General features: G+C 43.7%; 3 protein-coding genes across 3 annotated transcripts; 2 read left to right on the top strand and 1 right to left on the bottom strand.

Moving 5' to 3' along the window:
• Nucleotides 1-58: 58 nt before the first annotated feature.
• Nucleotides 59-4,795, bottom strand: LOC133926198 (RNA demethylase ALKBH9B-like). The gene is made up of 6 exons (XM_062371993.1): nucleotides 4,501-4,795; nucleotides 3,933-4,409; nucleotides 2,075-2,160; nucleotides 1,663-1,973; nucleotides 1,080-1,151; nucleotides 59-993 (listed from the first exon to the last, which is right to left on the bottom strand). Exons 1-6 carry the CDS (start codon nucleotides 4,688-4,690, stop codon nucleotides 336-338), a joined length of 1,794 nt encoding a protein of 597 aa, XP_062227977.1. The 5' UTR covers nucleotides 4,691-4,795; the 3' UTR covers nucleotides 59-335.
• Nucleotides 4,796-5,549: 754 nt separating this feature from the next.
• On the top strand, nucleotides 5,550-8,717 carry LOC133926196 (pentatricopeptide repeat-containing protein At2g35030, mitochondrial). Its single transcript, XM_062371991.1, has 2 exons — nucleotides 5,550-7,770; nucleotides 8,512-8,717. The coding sequence occupies exon 1, from the start codon at nucleotides 5,617-5,619 to the stop codon at nucleotides 7,483-7,485; it is 1,869 nt and encodes a 622-aa protein (XP_062227975.1). The 5' UTR covers nucleotides 5,550-5,616; the 3' UTR covers nucleotides 7,486-7,770; nucleotides 8,512-8,717.
• Nucleotides 8,718-9,182: 465 nt separating this feature from the next.
• On the top strand, nucleotides 9,183-11,066 carry LOC133926197 (peptide methionine sulfoxide reductase A5-like). The gene is made up of 4 exons (XM_062371992.1): nucleotides 9,183-9,558; nucleotides 9,813-9,925; nucleotides 10,288-10,432; nucleotides 10,530-11,066. Exons 1-4 carry the CDS (start codon nucleotides 9,274-9,276, stop codon nucleotides 10,725-10,727), a joined length of 741 nt encoding a protein of 246 aa, XP_062227976.1. The 5' UTR covers nucleotides 9,183-9,273; the 3' UTR covers nucleotides 10,728-11,066.
• The last annotated feature ends 3,635 nt before the right edge of the window (nucleotides 11,067-14,701 follow it).

Raw genomic sequence — 14,701 nt, 5'->3', positions numbered from 1 at the left:
ACCCAGGTCTGTACAACAATCCAACGCCGTAATTTTGGTAACAAATCACCCTAGTCTGTACAGGATTCGTATGGATTGGATCAAATTATTGAGTCGACAACAATCACCAATTACAATATCCGGAAGCGCCTCTTATCTACAGAGCAGGCGCCTGATCATCTTGCAACAAAATTTACGTCTAGTTCACTCAATACATGTCACTACGACAAGGTCTAGGCTATCTTTTGGTGCTCTGGTAACACCTAACGAAATATACAGGCAGGCGAAGTATCCTTTCAGATATCAGCTCTCTTCCAAGTTCCAACCAACAAAGGGTTCACAGGCACGGGAGTGGCTCAACCATCCAGGCTTACTCTACTCCTCCTTGGCTTGTTATACAAGGTTCGCACAATAGCACGGGGCTGCTCGGCTGATTGACGGCTTGAGATTGAAAGGGAATCCATATCACTGTTTATCGTTCGATTTATCATCGATATCTGCCTGTGCTCCATTCGCGGTCTCCTTTCCCCAGATTCGACGATACCTTCACTGGAACTCATGCCATTACCATGCCTTCTCCTCTCTTGTGCCAACCGACCTGGCCACTCTCTGATATCGTCCACCTGAGATTGCATGGCAGGCGCATTTGATTGGTATCTTGGTTCTCTTGACCTCCCAACAGAGTTCCTTTCTCTCTCAGAACTAGCAGCAGAGACAGTGCGCTGGTCATGCAAGCTTTGTTGTGACCACACATCTACTGCAGGGGCTTGCACATGGCCAGGAGGTTGGTCTTCAGGAATGTTGCGTCCAGCCTTTCCAGCAGACGTTCTTCCTCTAGATCTCTTGCCTCTGGATATTTTGCTCAGATTTCTAATCTGCACATCAGGTAGCTTGCTCTTGCCTTCATCTGAAGATCTGCCCGTCTCTAGAGGTGTAATGTTAAGCAGTTCTGGATCATCTTTAAAACTGAATGGACGCTTTGCTGGGTTCATTCTTCTGAAGGTAATGGATATCCTGTGTTTTAGTAAGTAGCGCATCAGATTTTGAATGTGCAACAGTTGAATTAATTCTGAAAAAAGAATACAACAGACAAGTGCAACCTTTTGGTCGGGACTGCTGGAATACAATGCTTTGCTACATCAGCACCATTGCCATTCAGGACAAGCACAGACCTGTGAATGTTTATATTTAATAAGAGAACCAAAGAACAACAACAACAACAAAACCTTTGTCCCAAGCAAATTGGGATAGGCTAGAGATGAAACCCACGTGTAAGAGTACCAAAGAATTGCAGAATAAAAGTGATGATCTTACAATCTAGAATACTAGTTCATGAATTGTACCACTAAAATACTAAAGATACTACTCATAAATTATGTAAAATTAAAGAGATCATTGCCACTCTGGTGAGAAGAACGAAAACAAGATTGGACAAAGATGAATAATTAGAAAATAGCCCATCTCAGCAAGAAGTTAAAAAAAATCAGAAGAAAAGAGACAAATTTAAAAATTCACTATACCATTGGGCAAGCAATATCATTTACAAAAAACGGTCTTTAAAGTCATATACATTCACAAGTTTGAAATGTCAAGGGAAAAAACAATCTCAAACTTCCACATAGTATATAACCAAGTGCAACTACCATAAGTAATCTAAGAAGCATGACAGGATAAGCAATGTACCCAACAGGAAGGGGGATCGCAATTGAACTGGTGAATTCTCCAGGGCCGGCTATTTTCAGTATAGATCCAAAAAGAATGTTGCATTCACTGAGGAAAGAAACAGTACAAAATGGACGAACAAAATCATGACTATCTATATGTGGCGGGATGCAATCTCCAGGTTCATATATATTTATAATGCAGCTGTCCGGTACACAAGTCGTAGGCAGAACATTCCACCGTACCAATCTCTTAACCATAGTCTTAAGGAGATCAGGCATCGGATCAGAAACAACAGTTCGCATAATGCCTGGTGGATTTCCATTGTTATCCTGCCATGACAACTTTCACTTTAGATTTACAGACGGGGTTCATCAAAGCTAAAATGTAGTTCACAAGATGATGGAACTAAGAGCTAAAATGAGAAAAGTACCGTAGCATAATTATAACAGCATCCAAATTGGATTGTTACCCGGCCTTTACCACGCATCCATTTTTGGGGTTCTGTATATGTACAATCTGGCAGAGGGGGGGGGGGGGGGGGGACGTAACTGGATTTAGGCACACAAAAATAGAAATGCTAAAAAATGACAGATAAACAACTGCAAGTTAAGAATTTGATAACATTTACATTTCAACAATATTCAAATATCAACAGAAAAATAAACATAATCAGAAGTCTAGTTGATTTTTCCTCATCTCTTAAATGTTACTCCCTTCGGTCATAAATACTTGTCGCTTTTGACTTTTCACAATCGTCGGCGTGCAACTTTGACCATTATTTTCTATTAGAAAATAGTTATAATATCTAATAAAAATATAATATTCTGAAAGTATTTTTCAATACAAATCTACACGTGATTTTTATGTTTCCAAACTAAATATTTTTGAAGCTATTGATGGTCAAAATTTTAAAAGTTTAACCAGATCTTGATCAAAGCGACAAGTATTTATGACCGGAGGGAGTTAAGTTCAAACTGCACTCTTTTGAAAAAAATGGATTAACTTCAATGCTCCAAGGAATCAACTACACTAGAATGTGGCATGTGCAATCGGCCCATAACAGAGAAATAATGGTGAGGACAAGTGGACGATCTATTCTATATATCTGATACAACTATGTATGGTTCCAACAAAAAGAAATCTCTTTTTCAATGAAATGCAAAGAACAAAGTAGATTTAAGGGCTACATGAACCAAAGTTGAGGACAGCCCACCCTCTATATTAATATACTGCGATCTGGTAAAAATGGGATCCAGGACTGAACGAAATACAGTAAGTTGTGCATGTTTGTTTGCTTGCAAATGTTCATGCTAAACATTACAGTCAATGTAAAAGATAAAATGAGGAAACCAAGAAAATGTGCAGGTAATACTAAATCATGCTGAATTACGGATGCTCAGATGCTAAGGTTTATGGTTTATAGCAGAACCATGTGTGTAATACTAATAGATAGGTGGCATAGACAAAAAAAAAATGTTTTTCCACATTATTATCAACTAGGTTTCTCCACAATAGTAGTACTCGAGGAGATAATTCTGATACTGTGGAATTGACCTCATACAGTAATATGCAGATTATGATATTTTAGTCTCTGCCTGCTTACCACCATGACGACATTGCCCAAAATTTACCAGATACATAGAAACAATACGGAAAGGAGCACGGTTAGAAATACGAAACATAAAAAAATATAAATGGGTAAATATGGAATGTGGTTCGTGAAACTTCCTCAACCTGATACTTTACAATCACCAAGGCTGAACTGCTACGTTCTACAGGTAAATTCAGTGATCTGCTAAGTAACTTAGGTTTCTAGAACGATATGGTGAAGATGACAAACAATATAACTTAAATGCTAAACCTGAAAATTAAATTTTGCGAGATTTATAGTGGCTTAAATCTCGCAAAACCTATAGAGGGGTTGGATTTAGAAAAGAGGTGGGAATGGGGTTTGATCTGAACTGATCCAATGGTTCAAGATAGGAGACTTATGGTCTACATCACAGAACTAAGTAGTCCATGACCGACTTTCCAAAATTGACCTGCAAACCTACTTAAGAGCCACATAATTAAACAAATCAATTCAAAACAAGCACCCGCCTTCTGTACTAAAGCTTGAATAGCTTCACCCCTGGTAACAGCTAAAAAGACCTCGCCCCACCCTTTGGCACCTTGCATTCTGCGTCTTGAGCTAAACTTGACCTTATGCGATAAAGTCTAAACATTATGAAAATCCAACAAACAATGTCAAGAGAAAATATTGAGTCTATGTGGAGTGCAGAACACACCTCCAAGCTCCCCAAGCCTGCCTCTCTCCTGGAGGTCGTACACGCATTCGACGATGCGCCGCTGCTCAGCAGAGCTGAACACGCCGGCATGAAGCTCGAGGCCTGCTAGGATGTTTACAAGCCGGCCATTGACTCTCTCGAGGCATATGAAATCTTTCTTCCGCACCACGTTCCGGAACCGCCTCTGCTCTCGCTGCTCCCTCGACAACTGCACCTTGGGCCTCCCCAGCTCGCTCGCCTCCTCCCCGTCATCAGCTGCCGCGGCCGCCGCGTCCTCCTCCGCCGCCGCGGCGAGCTCGTCCTCCTGCGCCATGTCCGCCCACGACATCCTCGGCTTCTCCGCCGACGGCTGCTGCTGCGGCGGCGGGGGCGGGGGCGGGGGCGGGGGCGGATCCGAGTCCCAGCCGCTCGGTTCGAACGGCAGATGCTGCGGGGGCGCTGGATCCGACTCCCACCCAGACGGCTCAATCTGATCGGCTGCGCGGGTTCGGTGGACGTCATGCACGAGACCTACCAAAGAAACTCTAACAACACATGTGTACGGCGGCACACGGGCCACGGCGGTTACCTCGCGGGAGCAGGGAGTCGACGCGGGTGCGGAGGGACGAGACGCAGGAGGGGCAGAGGCCGGCGGAAACGAAGGGGAGCCACGTGGTCAGGAACTCCCCGGCGATGGCGAGCTCCTCGGCGTTGTACCCCTGCACGAGCGCCATCGGGTCCGCGCCGTCGCCGCCGGAGGAGGAAGAGGACGCGGCCATCGCAGCCGTCCCGCAACCTCGGCTGTGTCACTGGCGTGTGGGCCCCCTCAGCCGTCTCGCCGGCTTCGATTTCTGATTGGACGCTTCAACTCTATTGTATTCCCTTCTTTTCTTCCACCGTTAGCATTCCCTTTATTTCCTTACCAGTTAGCATTTTTTTTCCACTTTATCTTTAACCATTTTTCTTTGAGAGGATTTATCAAAGAAAAGAGAGAATTTTAAATAAAGAGAATGAAAGTGGAAATTCTTTCGTGATAGGAACTGTGAAAGTAAATTATTAGAACATTAAAAAGTACAAGAATTCCTTAACGAAGGGAACGAGAATCCCTTCGTGAAGTTATTTGGCTGGAAATGGTCTGAGGCAAGGTTTGGGTGAGCTTTCGTGTGGACTGTTTGTAAGTTGCAATGAAAATATAAATATTAATTGTAGTAACATGAATTACAAATATAAGATATAAAGATATAAATATATCATGAGAGTGTTATTGAACAAATACATTAGAGTGATGTCGTAGTTTGATTTTAGATGTGATCTGTAAAAGATGAGAAGATTATCTGTTATTTTTTTTACTAATTTATTTGTTTATTTATTTATTTATTATTAGTAAAATGAGTTCTATGCGTAGCCGATAATGAGATGGAAAATTTGAAGGACGAGAGTGAATAGAAAAATAAATAAATTATTTTAAATTTTAGATATATTTTTTTGACTCTAGATATTTTTATTAGATAGAAGAAAAATAGTGAAAAAGTGACGTGAGAAGTAACTTATATTTTATACCGTAGGGGATAGGTTTGGAGTTTAGCCGATCCCGAGCCGATCGCAGCCGTCCATCACAGAATCGTACGGTTGGGAATTGAAGCTACCACGAAAGAAGAAACAAACGTGACCGACTGCAAACTGGGAGTCGCTTCGTCTTCCTACTATGGTAGCTACGGCCGTGCTCCGCCGCCTCCGCTCCTCGCCACGGCTCCGGCTCGCCTCCACCGCCTACGTCTCGTACGGAAGCGCCATTGCCGCCGCGTCCAGCGCATGGTTCAAGCGCGTGCAGGACCCGAACCGCCGCATTGCGGAGTTGGCCGCGGCCGGGCGCGTCTGCGACGCGCGCAGGCTGTTCGACGGAACGCCAGACCTGGACGTGGTGTCCTGGACAGCGCTGGTAGCGTCGTACGCGCGCCAGGGGATGCTGCGCGAGGCGCGGGAGCTGTTCGACCGCCCCGACGCGCGCCGGAACGTGGTCACCTGGACGGCGCTCCTCTCCGGCTACGCGCGCACGCGCCGCGTCGACGAGGCCCAGGCGCTGTTCGAGCGGATGCCCGAGAGAAACGTCGTTTCCTGGAACACGATGCTGGAGGCGTACGCCATGGCAGGCCGCGTGGGTGATGCCTGCTTGCTGTTCGATCGCATGCCGGTGAGGGATGCCGGCTCTTGGAACATTCTGCTGGCTGCGCTGGTGCGGTCTGGGAGTGTGGAAAAAGCGCGCAAGCTGTTTGATAGAATGCCCGAGAGGGATGTGATGGCATGGACTACAATGGTTGCTGGCATTGCACGGAATGGGAATGTTGATGAGGCTCGAGTGCTGTTTGATGGCATGCCAGAGAGGAATGTGGTTTCTTGGAATGCCATGATCTCTGGGTACACACGAAACAAGAGGATTGATGAAGCGCTTGATTTGTTCGTGAAGATGCCCATGAGGGATATTGCTTCGTGGAACATTATGATTACCGGTTTTATCCAGAACAAAGATTTGAAGAGAGCAAGAGAACTTTTCAATGAGATGCCTAATAGGAATGTGGTCACTTGGACTACCATGATGAATGGGTACTTGCAAGGCATGCAGAGTGAACTGGCATTGAAATTATTTAGTGGTATGCTTATAGCAGGTATAAGACCAAATCAAGTTACATTTTTGGGTGCTCTTGATGCATGCAGCAATCTCGCGGCACTCTGTGAAGGGCAGCAGGTGCATCAGATGATATGTAAAACAGAATTTCAGTTTGATACTTTTGTCGAGTCCACCTTGATGAATGTATATGCCAAGTGTGGTGAAATCAGGTTGGCAAGAAAGGTGTTTGATCTTTCAAGGGAGAAGGACTTGGTCTCTTGGAATGGGATTATTGCGGCATATGCACATCATGGGGTTGGCATAGAAGCAATACGTTTGTATGAAAAGATGCAAGAAAATGGATATAAGCCTAATGATGTCACCTACGTGGTGTTGCTCTCAGCATGCAGCCACTCCGGTTTGGTTGACGAAGGGCTTAAGATATTTGAATCCATGGTAAAAGATAGGTCCACTGTATTGCGGGATGAACATTACACTTGCTTGATTGATATTTGTAGCCGAGCAGGACGACTTGATGATGCCAAAAGATTAATTCAGTGGCTTAAGATTAAACCTACGTCAGGTTCTGTTTGGAGTGCCCTTCTAGGTGGGTGTAATGCACATGGAAATGAAAGCATTGGTAATTTGGCAGCTAGAAATCTCTTAGAGGCAGAACCAGATAATGCTGGAACCTATACTCTCCTGTCCAACATCTATGCCTCTGCTGGTAAGTGGAAAGAAGCAGCAGAAATCAGGTCAGAGATGAATAATCGAGGACTAAAGAAACAACCAGGTTGTAGTTGGATTGAGGTGGCGAATAGGGTTCATGTATTTGTGTCACGTGATAAGTCCCACAGTGAGTCTGATGTGATCAATGGTGTGCTGCAAGATGTCCATCACATAATGAGGCTTGCTGGAACTGTTCCCAGGGACCATGTGCTTGTTGATGAGGAGCTAGTGGCTATTTAATTACAATCTGAAATAGTTTGAATTAAATTGTGAGATTTAGTCAAACAAATTGTCTTCCAGCATTCTACCTGAGAGCTAGCCTGACCTCCATACCATGGCATTATGCATGAGGCAAAAACAGCCCTTGCCCTATTGTAGTATTATTTGTCAGTAGTATTCTCTACAATGCCAATATCTTCAACGACTCAACTTCTTATCAGCGTCAGAGGCCTCTGAGCTTGATCAATTCTCGATCCTGTTTATCTTGCTCACATTGCGATATTCGACAGCACCTGCTTTCCTAGGGTACGTCTTTTGTTGTATTTGAACTTTAATCTTGCTTGTTCCGTTTGATTCTTTAGATTGCTTTCGCATACGATTGTTATATCTCTTTAGGAAACTGTTCCTTCTAGCTTTTGTAAGTTGCAGTAATTATTTTGCTCTTTCTCTAACTTGTTGGTGAATGAACTAGCATGGCAGTGATATCTGTAGTGTTTTCTTTCTTTGGATTAAGGTTACAGTTTTATTAGGGATTGAAACAATAAATAACTTATCACCAGTTTTTCCTCTCTGGAAGTTCAGAATTTATCACTGTTGAATTATTGTTTGGAATAACAGGGGTGCTCTTCTTCTGGTTGGAGTATAGTCCTCCAAGAAGCTTGGGTTGCCCTTTTCTACTCCATTTGATCGTGGTCTCATCTTTACTATTAGGTCCATGAAAATTGCAATTAAGTTGCTTCTTGTGTGATGGCTGCTAAGTTGGATGTCATATACCATCAAAGTTGCTTCTTGATCAAGACTTCTTTCTCAATAAAAAAGATAAACCTGAAAGCATGCAAACATAAATCGCACCCTGATTCACATCACCTAGAACCTCTAAGGAAATCACACAATCATAACAAGTGAAATCCACTACCAAAAAAACAGCGAGATCGTAGCTAGTAAACCCAAATATATCTTAACATCTGTCTTTTAAACAATTCCTCCACTAATTCTAGTTAGGAACAATCCTTCAATATTTGTCTCAGCTTGTCCTTTCGGTTGCAGGCTCTCAAGCTCTGCAGTTGACGAAACAACTTTTGAAACATTTCCGAAAGGCGTCCCCGAAGGACTCTGTGGCCGCAAAGAGTCCAGGAACACTGGAGGAGTTGCTCTGGAGTTGTAGATGAGATGACGGGTTCATGTGCCACATTTCATGGCACTCAATACATATGATTTGGCACTTGTTTGAAAACTTGAGATTCCTCTGTAAATTCTTTTGAATTTAAAGGCCGAGTTTTTGTAAGGACAATGTCTTCCCAACGGCTCAAAGGGCCCAATTTTTCCAACATTTAGGCCCAAACGTTGCTCTTACAGCCCAATTATTCGGCCCAAACGGCCATTCGTCACCACCTCCTCGATTAGTCCCATAGACCCATACCGACGAGGGATTTTTTATTTTATATTTTAAATTAAAAATTGTAAATATATACATTTATTTTTAAAAAATTATAAATTTAAATTGATGTCGCCATTAAAAATAGGTTTTACGTTCCAATACTATTAAAATTTAAAACGAGATAGCCATAAAATTTTTGAAAAAATTGTGTGGTATAAAATATGCTATCATTCAGCTCTTTAAAAATGTTTCAAAATAGTCTATATTTGTATTTTTTAAAACGAATATATATATTTGTAATTTTTTATTAAAAAATATAAAAATATAAAATTTCCCACCGACGAGTAAGTAACTAACCAACCATCCCACCCGCCGGTAGGTCACCATCCTGGACCCCGATCCCGATCTCCCCGGCGACTCCGACCGACGCGATGGCCGGCCCCTCCGTCGCCGCCGCGGCCATGGTAGCGGTGGTCGTCCTCCTCGTCGCAGAAGCCTCTGGAGCGCGCCTCCCAGGCCGCGGCGGCGCCGTCCGGGCGCCGCTGCCGCGTGGGGGCGCACCGGCCACGGCGGTGTTCGCTCTGGGCAGCTTCTGGCGGTCGGAGGCCGCGTTTGGGTGCCTCCCCGGCGTGATCCGTACCTCCGTCGGCTATGCCGGCGGCTCCAAGGCCAACCCGGAGTACCGCAACCTCGCCGATCACGCCGAGTGCGTCAAGGTGCAAACCCCACCCGTTCTGGTAGCCTCTAGCCGTCTACTACTTCTCCTGTGCAGAGAGGCAGCGAATGGTTTAGCCGTGTGCTTGAAGAAATTGGACATGTTTGGTCTTGGCGTGTTGGCATGTTTGATCCTGCTTCATTTTTGTTTATTGCTTTAGTTGTTTGCATTGCAAGTTTGGAAATATTAGGCACTGAAGTGTTTCCTGAGCAATGATGATTGGCATTGACCATTTCTCTCTCTCCAATCATCTAGGTTGAGTATGATCCCCGTTTGATTCAATACAAGCAGCTTTTGGATGTGTTCTGGGCAAGTCATGATCCGCGGGAGGTGTTTGGGCAAGGGCCAGATGTTGGCAACCAGTATAGGTAATTTAATTCTCATCTCTCTGGCAAAAGAGCTCCCTTTTTCACGGCCGTTTTGTCTAGCAAGTTTGTGATCATCGTTTGTATGTGTCCAGTGTCCCGCGCCCATTTCATGTTAGGTGAATTTTTTGTTACAGTACCTAGCTGCTACTATCAGACTAAATCCATCATTTTGTCCTGTAAATCATGGTATCATGAAATTGATAATAGATTGGTTTGACAAGGATTTATTTGTATCACAATATATCATGCTAGTATTTTGAGCAAATAATGTTCTTGAATGAACACCATGGTTGTTAAGCACCATGATTTGATAGGTCCAAAAGACAATACTGTTAATTGTGGGGTCACTGGTGTGGCTGCAGGTCTATCATCTTCACTAATGGGACCATTGAGGCCAGATTGGCTGCTCTTAGCAAAGAAAGAGAGCAAGCTAAGGATCGCAGCAATGTTATTACCACACAGATCCAGCCATTAGGGGCATTTTATCCTGCTGAACCAGAACATCAGGTACCAATGCCATTATATCCTTCTGGGGATTCAAATACAATATGCCTTCTTCCTCTGTTTACTGTTTGCACTTACCTGAGCTAAATTTCGATGCTAGAAATTTGAGCTGAAGCACAAGCCATTCCTCGTACAATTGATTGGGAACCTGCCAGAGGGGGAGCTCCTGACATCTACACTAGCTGCAAAGTTGAATGCATATGCTGCTGAGCTCTGTCCTGCAACTACCCAAAAGAGAATTAGCTCCAAGATTGATGAGATCGCTAAGAAAGGATGGCCCATTTTAAGGGAAATTTAGCTCATACTGGCTCCTGGACTCAAATCTGTTGTTGCAACGTAGGCGCAGGAGAGGTGCATGATTTTGCAGGAAATGATTTCTAGGAATATTTCAGCAGTTCACCGTTACCATGATGAACGCATCCAATCGGTCATCCATTCTTCACTTTGCTCACAAAGATTAAACAGTTGTTCATATACAGCATCTTCATTTTGAGATTTCACTGTAGAAACTGTATGTGTATCATTTGTAACCTGGATTCATGGTCCTAGCTTACTGAAAAGACAGGTGAAGTTGTAAGTTGTGATTTTGGTTGTTTCATCTCTGAATATATATATATATAAACATTTCTATTCTGCAGAGCTTGTGCTAGTCGTGAGTGATGGCTCATGCAGAACACTTTTTCGTTCATACTGCCATAGAGTCCATAAACCCCAATTGTACTGTACTTTTTCCGCTAGTTGTTCCAGTTTCTTGTATTATCCTGGTTATACTGGGTCAAATTCACACGAATTCAACTGCCTGATATGGCACTGCAATAAATTGGGTTGAAAACCGAAATCATCCAATCAAGTTCAAGCTGCATACAAAGTGGTACAACCCATAAGCTTTGAGCTTATGGGCAATTTTTTTAACTACGACAATTGATACGCACACACGCTACTCTCACAAACACGCGAGTGTGTTCCGCAGAGCATGTGAGAATTATGGAGACTGGGCATAGATCTACAAATCCCAACCGATCATAATCTCCAAAAACGATTGCCCTTGATAGGTTTCTCTTCGGGTTTGTTGCAGGGATCGGCAGAAAAGGTTGTTCGGATTGTTCCTTGGCAGAGACATTCATCTCATGATCCTCAAGCTGGAGGAGGGTCCTCGCAACCATTGGTGGATTGAATATTCCTATTACCGCAGGACAAAAACAAACCCGAGCAACACAACAGTCGAGTAATGAGTATTGGCAGCATCCATTTTCAGTTTCCTCTAAAACCTCAAATCATCCTCACGGTGTAAGTTTGTTTTGAGACCAAATCAAATAGTAGCTCAAGATGGTTGACTTGGGGCAGAGTTGCATCTCATGTCCTGATGGAAGTAACTAGTAAGACAAAATACAGAGAGACGGTATGGGGTTATATAACAAGACAAAGACCAAAATTTCAGTTAATAAACAGCGCAGTATAAATCAGGAGCTGAATATGCAACAGCAATCCAAGGACGCATACCCAGACGGAAACTAAGTTCCCTTCCAGTTAAGAATTGGGGCTTCACAATTACTAGCCAATATTTCTCAATTAAATTAATTCAACTTTTTTGGAGGTGAGTGATACAACTCATGAACAATAGGGTTAACTAGCATGACCATTAGGTAACAAGCGCATGACATTATTTCACAGAAGCAAAGCAAGAAGAGTGTGACGAAGTTACAATGAATCAGGGACCAAATTTCAGTTGAAATAACAGTACAGCAGGTATGATGCCGAATGATAGAACTCATGAGCAGGCTGTGAGCAATGTCATCAACTAGCATGACCATTAAATAACAACAGCATTTGAAAATGATACTCTCTTATAATGGTGATGGGGCTCTAAAATCTAGATTTTTGTAAGCCCAGATTAGCGGAAATAGTTTTGTCTTTGTAAGTTAAAAGATGAAGTTATCAGAATATGCATGATGATTCACAATTTGCGAAAGGGGGGAAATGGACAGAACTATGTGTGGACAGTCATGAAAAGCTTTTTTTGTAAAAATGAAGTCTACTGTATAAAGTACAATTGGTCAATATTGGTACAACTTCCCTTGCACTCTCATTGCTGTATTGTTCTTCATATCAATACATGGAAAGCATGGAATCTTTAAAACACAGCAAACAATCGTTGTTTGCGAAAGGGGTTGATTCTGTATACTATATATACCCAGAATAAAAGTTCGTTGTAATTTCTGCCAGTCTACCACCTCGTATTGTGTACGTTCATTGTCGTCTGAAACCCTTTGTTGGCATGTTTTCCCTAAATTATATAAAATTCGCATGTCTCGTGTTAACCCAAAATTTCATAAAACTAGCACTCATCAGCGACATCATTGCTTGAACTACCCTGCTCGATCTTCATTCTCACCTGAAGATGCCCAGTATGGGTTCAAGTCTGTAGCAACCACACAAACTTCAGACTTCAGAAGAAGAAAAGTTCAGACTTCAGAAGAAGAGAGGACCCAAATCAAATGTGCCCGTCAGTGAACATTGTGAATCAGACATGTCCTAGGATATAAGTTGAAATCTCCTCACAAATCACACCTTCCATTTTTCGCATGATTATGAAGCCAATAAGCAGCATATGAAACTATGTTACTATACATTCTGTACTGAAGAATGAGCAGCATATGCTTTTCTCTGACTTCTGAAGATTTTTTAATACTGATTAACAGACTTGCCCCATGTGGTGGCTCCGCAATTTGAGAAGCAGCTCCGGCAGGAAGAAAGATCCAGTAGCCGCCGGGCCGGAGAACACGGTTGATCTCGATCATGTACATACCGTGATACCATCTGATCATTTCGGAGGGCGGTAGAAATAAGAAGGGTACAGGCATCCACCGCGCGAAAAGGAGCAAACGACGAGGCTTTCCGACCGGATCGAACCACACGAGCGCGTGCATGACCCGGGAGCTCGCCGGAGGCGGCGCCGACGACGAGATTGAGCGCCCGGTTCTTGCAAACGCGGCATCCAGTTCTTGTATGGGTCCCCGATGCTTAATTGAGACCGCGGGACACGGATCGGACGGTTGTCAGGTGCCCAGTGGGTGGACGGTAAATGAAATAACTACCACCCCGGTCGTGTGCGCCGAGAGATGGCGAGGGAAGAGGGTTCCCTTGACTCGTGGGTTAATACCTCGGGGACTACTATAAATCTGAAATGTCATTTAAACTAACCTATACGATTATCAGAATTTAAAGAAAAAGTTGGCAACATTTTCTCTGAAATTGAAGGTATAACTGGTAACATTACATAGAGAGATAGATAACAGTTTATTGATCATCACATTAATAACATATAAATCCTAGCAACATAGAAACATATCTCGATCATACATCCAAATCACCATAAGCCAAATCATATATCATAGGACAAAGTCTCACCATATGACAGCATAACAAATTTGACCAAAAGATAAAAGGTGAATGTACAAGCGACGTGTAGCTATCCATCCCACATGCGCATCAGAGTCGAACAAAGCACTAGTATCAACAGAACCAACTGAAATGATACATGTCACCACAGTCCACGCCCTCGACTACAAATGTAGCGTAGACTCCAAGAGTAGTATGTCACGAAGAAGTCCCCGTACCCGAACAAGTCGGTGCAGAACCCCACTACAGAAGCACCAAAGCGTTGCCTACCAGCTGAGGACGATACGGGTTCCCAACACAACTTGGAGTTAGGGGTCTTCCTGCACACCACGTCCATATGGTTCTTCTGACCATATAAGGAGCACCTCTCGTGCCACGTGCATTCGTTGCGACGATGCGAATCACCAGAACTGAAGTATACCATGCCCATGCTAGACTGGCAGGCTTGGAAAAAGGATGGGTCTGAGGCACACTCCCGCCTGGAGCACGTGACGGCCCAGAGCCACCACGGTAAGGCTAGTGATGGTAGTTCTTCCCCTTCTTTTGCATAGGGCCACCAGAATGCCCTCCCCTTTCCATAGAGCCTCTGGACTGGTCTCCACCTAAAGTCTTGCGAAGATCGTCGGTGTAGTTCATCTGCAACTACACACCAAGCACCTGATCCACTAGCGAATGAAAGTCAATGATGGGGGAGACGCCGAGTGTGTGGCGAATAGCAGGGTGAAGCCCTTACCGAAAACGTCAAGCCTTCTCCACCTCATCGTGCATCACGTGGGGCACAAATCATACGAGCTGGTTGAAGCCAACCTCGTACTCTACCACCGACCTCCTGTCCTGAGTGTACTGCTCCAGTTTGATACGCATCTTGTCAAG

The sequence above is a fragment of the Phragmites australis genome, chromosome 8 (genome assembly GCF_958298935.1).
Source record: "Phragmites australis chromosome 8, lpPhrAust1.1, whole genome shotgun sequence".
Taxonomy (NCBI): Eukaryota; Viridiplantae; Streptophyta; class Magnoliopsida; order Poales; family Poaceae; genus Phragmites; species Phragmites australis.
This window is presented reverse-complemented; position numbering and strand designations above follow the sequence as displayed.